The following is a 9,545-nucleotide window of genomic DNA, read 5'->3' on the forward strand; positions in this document are numbered from 1 at the left end:
GGGGCCATTTAGGGAGTGAACCAGCAGATAGAAGGTGTGTTACTCTCACGTCTCTCCCTCTTTCTCTCTGTAACTCTGCCTTTCAAGTAAATAAATGAATATTTTTTTAAAAAATTAAATTAAAGCAACAATGAGATACAACTATACACAGTTTAGAAAGGCCAAAAGGCAGAATACTGGCAATACCAAATGTTGCTGAGACCATGGAGAAACTGAAACTCATTTGTTAATGGTCAGGATGCAAAATGGTATAGTTTCTTTGGAAAACAGGGTGTTGTTTCTTACAAAACTAAACATACTCTTGCCATATCATCCAGCGTTCATGTTTTTTGATATTTATTCAGAAGCATTGAAAACTTATGTGTACACAAACACATGAACATGAATGTTTATGGCAGCTTTATCAGAATTGCTAAAACTAGGAAGCAACAAAGATGCCCTTCAATAGGTGAGTAGGTAAATAAACTTTTGTACTTTTAGAAAGTGGAATATCATATAGGACTAAAAATATGAGCAATAAATCCCTGTAAATGCGGGAGCTAAAAATTTTTAAAAATCAAAGAAAAAAAAAACGAAATGCCTGCGTGTATCAGTATTGCTGCAAATATAGTTTTGTCAAATTTTGTTATATATCTTTGTCAAACCAATGGTTGCTACTATAGTTTTAATGATCAGTGACTATTTTAAAATTTACTGTATATGAATGAAGTTAGCATCTTTTCATTTGATTATTGTTTACAGCCCTTACCTACATTCCCATCTCCCAGGACACTTCCTAGTCTGTGCCTGAGCCAGGGCTGGGACCAGAGCCAGAGGGAAAAGCCCTGTTGAGATTGCAGGCAGTGGAGGAACCCCATAGGTACAATACAGCCTTCTGTCTGAGGGTGGAAATTCCTGAGCAAACCTCCCCCGACCCAACCCCACCTGTTGGCCCCTCCACAGCACCTGCTGTCTCAGACCAACGTTCTGGGAACACAGTAGGGGGAGGGAAGGCTGCACAAATGCTGTCAGCATATTCTTTCCCAACCAATACTGGGGAAAGCCTGGACTCTGCCCCACCTCCAAGGGGCCCTCTCCAAGAAAGGCAAGGCACTTCCCAGGGCGCACACTCACTCCTGGGTGCTCCTGGGTCCCCAGCTTTGAGTGTGGGCAGTGTGGTCACAGACTGCTCAAAGAGCTCTGCAGATCTCTCCCAGGTTGGCAGGAAGAGGGAATTGGGCTGTGTCAGCCCTGAGACATGAAAAAACAAATAAAAATTAAAAGCAGGAAAAAATAGAGGATAATGAAATAGAAATCCATAGATGAGGAGGCAATATTTTCAAATTCTATCTCTGTTAAGGAATTTATATCCAAAATCTAACAATGACTCCAATAATTCAACAACAAAAACAAATAACCTAATTTTAATAAATGGGCAAAAAACTTGAACAAATATTTCTCCAAAACAGATATACCAATGACCCAATAAGCACATAATAAGATATTCAGCATCATTAATCATATGGTAATGAGAAGAAAAGCAACAGTGAAATAACCCTTATGACCATAAGGATGGCTATTACAAAAACAGAAACAGAATCAAAGAAAATATAAAATAATAAGTGTTAAATAAGATGTGGAACAGTTGAAACACTTGCTCACTGTTTGTAGAAATAATTTTCTAAAAAAAAGATGGTGCAGCCTCTGTGGAAAACTGCATAGAGGTTCTTCAAAAAATTTAAAATATGAGAGGAGGGCCTAGTATTGTGGCATTGCCGTTTAAGCTGCTGCCTGCAGTGCCAGCATCCCACATGGGCACCGATTCTTATCCCGTTGCTCCACTTCTGATCCAACTCCCTGCTAATGTTCATGGAAAAGCAGCGGAATATGGCCCAAGTGCTTGGACCCCTATACCCATGTGGGAGACCCAGAAGAAGCTCCTGGCTCCTGGCTCCTGGCTCCTGGCTTCAGCCTGGCCTAGCCCTGGCCATTCAGGAAGTGAACCAGCAGATAGATGATAAATTCTGTGTGTGTGTGTGTGTGTGGGTGGGTGGGTGTGTAACCGTGCCTTTCAATTAAACATCTTTAAATATATATGTTTATATATATATATATGTTTTATATATATATATATGGCTTATATATATACATATATGAAGGAAAACCATTTGACACAACAATTCTATTTCTTTTTATACACCCAAAAAATTGCAAAGAGATTTTCAGAGATATTTTTGAACATCTACATTATAGTACATTTCTAATAGCAAAAATATGGAAGCAGCCATATTCAACTGTGGATGAATGGATAGGCAAAACATGGTATATAACTACAATGGAATATTATTCAGCCTTATAATGAAAGGAAATTCTGACACATATAACAACATGGATGGACTTTTCATATATTATGCTAAGTATAGTACATCATCCAGACCAGGGCAAATATGTGTAGTTCAATTCATGTAGTCAAATTAATAGAGACAGAATATACAATAGCTGTTGCTGGGGATGGGGGAGGAAAGCAGGTAAAGTTAGTATGTAGGCACTATAGAGCTTCAGATGCAGAAGATGAAAAAGTTTTAGAGCTGGATATTGGTGATGGCTGTAGCACCATGTTAATGCTCCTATTGCAATAGAATGGTACATTTAAAATGGCTAAATTGTTCAATTCAATGCTATGTATATTTTACCACAATAAAAAGATACAATGAAAAATAGTAATGCTTAGCAATCATACTCTAATATGCTTGATGAGAATATTTTCCAACATCTCTGAGTTTTCCCTTAGATAACAGTAGAGCCCAAATTCAAAATTTCTTGTTAAAGTCAAGGTTACTGGGCTTCTCTCAATTTCATTCAATAAAATGAGAAATTTAGATGTCACGATAATCATAGTAACACACCAATATAAGTATTATTACCCACCTGTTAAATCTTGAATCCATCAAGACTTTATTGTAACTTCGCTTCTGTTATATTCCCCACACTGACATGAGGGAATTTCTTCTATCTAGAGTTTCAATTATCATTTATATGAAGATGACACACAATATTATGTTTTCAATTATTTCCCTGAGATATATGATTTCATGTCGCATAGTCACCTCAAATTCAACATATCTAAGACCAAATTCATGAACAGGAACACCACAGTTGGCTATTTCTCATCCATACTGCTAAGCCATAAAGCCAGGAGCTTCATTTTCCTTTATATCACACATCTTATCATGAGCTCCCATGCCATACTGTACTTACTGCTATCATTTACCTTTGCACTTTTCTATTCATTCCTGTATATTTGATTAATATTTTTCTTCCACAATAAAATGCACATTCTAGGTGGACAGAATCTTTATCTTTGCTCATAATCATGTTCCCAAAATACACATAATGACCAGTACATATTTAATAAAATCTTGTTGAATGAATAAAACTTTAAGCTTTGAAATAGCAAATTTGAAGCAATATGACATGAAAATCTTAGAAATATAATTCCTCTTCTTCCTATCTACATGAAGATGAGAATTGTTCCCAAACAAAATGGGCTACAGTTTGACTCTCACCTTGAGATTACCCTGGCTATTGTTAGTTCTGGTCTTTTAGTTCAAAATAATCTTCTACTTGTAACTGAATTTTCTGAGCACTTTCAACTTATGCAGTGCAATAATTCCTGTATCCATTACCTCTCAATACTAAACCAGTTATGAGCACCTTGTTCCATTTTTTGGATGGAAAATACTAAATACTCTATGTTTACAAGTCAGGTCAGATCATGAGGATGGGAGTGCCGGTGAAGGGAGAGTTCATCTCAATCAATGGTCAAGTTCCGAACATTCAAGCCCTACCCTTGCTACCAGTTTCAAATGAGTTTAACACTAAAATCTCTATATTTGGAAAAATAGACCCAGTGTTTAAAATACTTCTAACAGATTTTCTGTTAGGATTATATGGGAAAATGCCCTGGAAATTACTTCTTTAAATCGTAAAAAGATACAAATATATATACCTATTCAAACTCGACTGGGGTTGCAGTAAATACTAAAATAGCAATGGGAGTGTGCAGGAAGCACAGTTTCTGGCAAAACCTTAACAATTCGTGGGGAACTACTTTTTACAGTGCAGTTCTATATTGTTTTTGAATTGAATTATGAAGTGATTGCAGCAAAGACATCGTTTTTTTTTTTTTTAAAGGAGGGGGGGCAAATTTTAAATCTGACATTTAACCATTCCATTGTGGGGTCTTTCTACCATATTTCAGCTTCCTGGAAATCCCAACCCCCTCTTTGTCTCTTAGTCTCCTCTCTAATGATCTGATTCAGTAACCAGGTGAGCGGTTACTAAGTGCTGGCCTGCTTCTACGTCATCCAATTGTGCCGTAGCGATGCTACGTGCGTGATCACTTGTGAGGGCGCATGTCCTTTCTGGCGTATAAAGCTTGATCACCGCAGAGGGTCCCAGTTGCACCAGTGAGGAAAGCCTAACACCCTGGCTGGCGGCTTCCCACGTCCGGGCGGCTAGCAGCCCCCTGCTTCCCTACTACCAGCTGGGTACTTCTGTCCCCTGAGGAAGACTTACGAGCATGATTTTTCTCATACTGGCCTTCGCTATATTCGTTTTTCTGTTTCTCGTCTGGAAGAAACGGTTTAAAGGAAAGGTATGTCTAAGAGATTGGAAATAGATGAAGCTAGATGCGTACTTGGATTGGGTTTGCAGGATGGTAGAAGGGTAGTAAAATAAGAGGTAAGAGGAGATGACTTCTTTTTCTCTCAAAAGATCCCCAGACTTCTATAACTTACCCCCTCAATTTCCGCATTTTGAGCTGTGGTCTGTTGTAAAAAGTCCCAAGTCACTAAGCGCTGCAGTCCACTTCTCAGGCACCTGCAGACAAAAGTACAGCTGAAAGCGCCCATTCACTACTTCTCTTTCCCAGTACCTTCTCTCTCTTCCTTGGCCTTCTGCTTCTTCCCCCTCGACCCCTTGTTTCCGTTTGCTTCTCCTGCCATCCTTATGGGAATCTTCTGGGCATTTACAAATAATTAAGGTCTAAATAGTGATGAAAGTTGGAAACGAAGTGTTTTTTAGTTAAGAGTCCAAAGTAAGATCCATATGTAGGCTTCTTAGAGTGCCCAAGACAGGTAAGCAAAGAATATGGCACTTTGAGAATACAAATCTACATTCTTGTATATTTTTTCTCAGTCCAGCTCTGGAAAAAATATGTTTCCAAATCAGTGACATCATGTAAAACATTTTGTATCTCTAGCTTGTAGGGGAAATCAATTCATTCTGGTAACTGGGCTTAACCAAGTCGTTATTTGATAGGTTTTGGAAATTGCTAAACTCAATAAACTACATATGTACAATTTCTTTCCTTTACAGAAAAACACTGGTAAAAGGTCAAAAAAGTCAGCTTCTCTTGCACTAATAAGAACTGCTACTGGGTCAACTAAACACAATATCAATAAGCATCTTTCCGTCAACAAGCTCTCTCAGGAAATCTTAAACAACTTCCCTCACTCGATAGCCATGCAGAAGCAAATCCTGGTAAACCTCAGGATTGTGGAATACAAGCTGGCTGAATTGGAACATTTCCTACATACTAGGGGTATTAACGGTGCTTTAGCTAACCAAAAATCCCCTAAAAAGCTTACCAGATGGAGTGACAGTGGAGGCAGTCAATAAAGACACTTTGAGTGACTTCACTTGATTGTGTGTTAATACTGAATTATTGTTTAAAAGGGAGCAAGCACACGAAGTCATACACAAAACCCAGATATTTATTGATCTGCTTACATTTTATTTATTTAAATAATTGATTACATGTTGCTAACATACATTTTGCTAGGAAAGGAAGGGAAATACAATAAAGAAGAAAAACAGTTCAAATATTTGACTTTTAAAAAACTATAATTGAGATACAGTGATCTTAATTTCATTCAAGTGTGAAATGTTCTCTAATGGTCTACAATATAATACTGCAAGTGTCTCCAAGTTTGTATTATATGGGATTTGATGTAACTCTGCAAGGGGCATAATTTTGTTTTTTTTCCACTGTTGAATCTATGTAATGATGTCTATCATTGAGCACCCTACAATTCACTGAGCACTCTGATAAGATCTGTGTCTTACATACTTGTAAAGACAAGCTCTTAACTACTCTTTGTGGTCAGCTTTGAAAAGGATTTCTTCCTCTTTACACCTCCCCTACCCCAATTAGATATTCTTTCATTTAAAATGCTTAATTCTTCCCTGAATTGCAAGAATCACCCATAGAAAATTGCATGCATTTTTCTACTTGATGAAAAATCAATACCTCAAATAGCACCAAAATACAATGGTTGAATGCATGTAATATAATTTGGATTAAAATTAAGAAAAAGTCTTATTAAGTTCTAAAGAGCATCCACTTCCAATTATATTTTATAAACTTGAGTGTAACGAAGGAATTACATATATACTTACAGTTCACTAACAATATTTGACCTACCCTCATGACCTCACTACCATTACTGAGATGGTTCAATTATAGGCCTGTTTATCTACCTAGCCCCCTACTCTCAAAATAAATTAATAGTATAAATCAAAGATGTGTCGTAATGCTTTACTCCTTTAATCTCTAATCAAAAGGAAGAGGAAAGGGAACATATAATAAAATTCCTTCCATTTTTCACTCACTTGCAAAACACAAGTAACCAGTAGTATATGTTTCTTAACTTTTGGGTGATAAGTCTCTTTGATATTTTGATGAAAACTATGGACTCTCTTCCCTAGAAAAAAATGCATGTACACATACATACAAAAAATTATATATATATATAATTTTAGTTTCACATAATCTCTGAAGCCTAGGTTAAAAAGCTTAAGAATTGCTGAAAAGTTCCTTATACATTAATTCAGTATTTATCATCCTAGGCTGGGATGTTGAAACCAACTGTCAGTGATATGTAATCAATACAAAGCAATTCAGTGATGTATTTCATGGACTTTTGTAAGGAAACTGGAACACAGGACTTTCTAATTTGGCCTCCTTTATGCTTGACAAGTTTAACTAATAAACTATGTAAAAAAAATCACCTGTCAGTAGTAACTTTTTCACATTAGACAAAATCACTCTACTTGATCTATTAGCCATATATAAAAACCAGGAAATGCTAGATTTTATTAAAATCATTTTCTCATTAATATTTTTGACCATATTCTATTTAAAGTAGCCTAGATTTCAGAGAGTGTAGTGAACTATTCTTAATTTTGTGAAACAAGAGAAATTAGATCATAGTTTTCTTAAATCTATAATCTAAGTAAGGAATATAGTATAGAACATCAAGACTTGATCTTTTGGATTCCATTTTTTAGATTTGTCACTTACTGGATACCAGATCTTTATTTTTCTGTCTCATTTCACTCTTTGTAAATAAACAATGTAAACACTAAGTTCACATCTGCCATAACAAGTACATGAAGATTTTAGAAATATTTGGATAAAAAATATTAAACTGCAGACCTTATATAACAGAAATGGCCCATTTTTTTCAGTATATGAATTGCATTTTTAATTAAGTCATACCTTTAGTTTGCAATGCTTTCTTTAAAATGTACTGATTTTTCTCTTGTTTTGTAAAAAATATTTCATATTGAGAAAATAGGATCAAATACTCTTTAAAACTTTACAGAAAATATAATTATTCCCTAAACAATAAGCTCCAAATAAGCCTTCAATTTATTAAAATAACATTATGCTATATTTACAAAAATGTCATTGTGAAATAGAGGTTGTGATGTGTCTGTGTGTTCATACAAACAGCTAATCTAAAAAGAAATATAAGCACAGTGCTAAACAATAGATTCACATTTTTCTATGACATTCCTGTTTAAAAGGGAAAAAATTATCACACTGTTATGAACAAAGTATATACAAATTTCTACTCAATTAACATACAAATAAATAAGATTTTCTCCTAGTCTAAAAAGATCACATTTTGCAATCATATGTGTTTTTTAAGAGTGAGATCTCATTCTGGTCTGCTACTGCCACTAACAGTAGGGATTTCCTGGTCAGACTCTTTTTTGGGATCTACCATGCCCTTGTATCTCTCCCCACGATGTCTTTCCAGGTATGGGCCCCAGTTAGGTGCTGGTTTGCAGCAGCTTACAATGCGCTGAAAAGAAAAAGCAAAAAAAAAAAAATTGCCTTAGAATTTAAGTACTACAATCTTTAAACAAGCAAATATTAAATCAACAATGTGATTTAAGGTTTCAAGTTTCTTTTTTAACAAAATTCAAATTAGAACCATGGAACAGTAAAAGGTGATGTTCTCAATTCTTATGCACACTCTGCCAAGAAAAAAATATAATCACATATAACTGTTAATAGAATTGTATCAACTACTAAACCAAAATAAACAAGCATATAAATAATTTCAAAATAAAGTGTGAGTTCTTTAGAGCAGCACTCATCACTACAGATACTTTACTGAGTTTTCAGGTGTTTCCATCCTGACTTTAGAATGAGGATGAGAATCTGACCTAGCTTGTATTGGGAAAAGTCTGAAAAACCAAAGAAAGGAAGTTCCAGGATCAAACTATTCATTTAGATCAATTGTTGAATGGACTTTGGAATTTATTTAAACCTAAGACTCCTGAACCTATCTTGTCATTGTTCTAGTTAGAAGTCATAATCAATTCCACGCCCTCAGGCCTCCTTTAAGAGAGATAAGTCAGTACCCAGATTGCATTCAAGACAATTTATCAGGAGTCGGTGTTGTGGTATCCAGGGTTAAGACACTACCTGTAATTCCAGCATCCCATATGGGTGCTGGTTCTAGTCCCAGCTGCCCCATTTGCAATCTAGCTCCCTACTAATGTGCATGGAAAAGCAGCAAAACATGTCTCAAGTACTTGGGTCCCTGCCACCCATGTGGGAGACCCAGATGAAGCTCTTGACTTTGGCCTGGCCCAGCCCTAGCATTGCAGCCATCCTGGAAGTGAACCAGAATGGGACATGAATGAGAGAAAAAGGAGAATCTCTCTCCCTCACTCTCCCTCCCCCTCTCCCTCTCTCTCCCTCTCTCTCCCTCCCCCTCACCCTCTCTCTCCCTCACTCTCCCTCACTCTCCCTCCCCCCCTCTCCCTCTCTCTCCCTCTCTCTCCCTCCCCCTCTCCCTCTCTCTCCCTCACTCTCCCTCCTCTCCCTCCCCCTCTCCCTCTCTCTCCCTCTCTCTCCCTCACCCACCCCCTTTCCCTCTCTCTCTCCCTCTCTCTCTCCCGCTCTCCCTCTCTCTCCCTCTCTCTCCCTCCCCCTCTCCCTCTCTCTCCCTCATTCTCCCTCTCTCTACCTCCCCCTCTCCCTCTCTCTCCCTCTCTCTCCCTCACTCTCCCTCCCCCTCTCCCTCACTCTCCCTCTCTCTCCCTCACTCTCCCTCCCCCTTTCCCTCTCTCTCTCCCTCTCTCCCTCCCCCTATACCTCTCTCTCCCTCTCTCTCTCCCTTCCCCTCTCCCTCTCTCTCCCTCCCCCTCTCTCCCTCCCACTCCCTCGCTCTCCCTCGCCCTCTCCCTCTCAGTCCCGCTCT

General features: G+C 37.6%; 1 protein-coding gene across 2 annotated transcripts in view; it reads right to left on the reverse strand.

The window, feature by feature from the left end:
- Positions 1-5,755: 5,755 nt before the first annotated feature.
- Positions 5,756-9,545, reverse strand: part of SLC6A14 (solute carrier family 6 member 14) — a 156,043-nt gene continuing 152,253 nt past the window's right edge. For both annotated transcript variants that reach the window (XM_089324660.1, XM_089324659.1), the window contains one exon: positions 5,756-8,135. In XM_089324660.1, the coding sequence (XP_089180786.1) occupies positions 7,989-8,135 (147 nt within the window). In that variant the 3' untranslated portion in view covers positions 5,756-7,988. The remainder of the gene's footprint in view (positions 8,136-9,545) is intronic.

Source organism: Oryctolagus cuniculus, chromosome X, assembly GCF_051225735.1.
Source record: "Oryctolagus cuniculus isolate XC-2025 breed Fujian yellow rabbit chromosome X, ASM5122573v1, whole genome shotgun sequence".
In the NCBI taxonomy this organism is placed as follows: Eukaryota; Metazoa; Chordata; class Mammalia; order Lagomorpha; family Leporidae; genus Oryctolagus; species Oryctolagus cuniculus.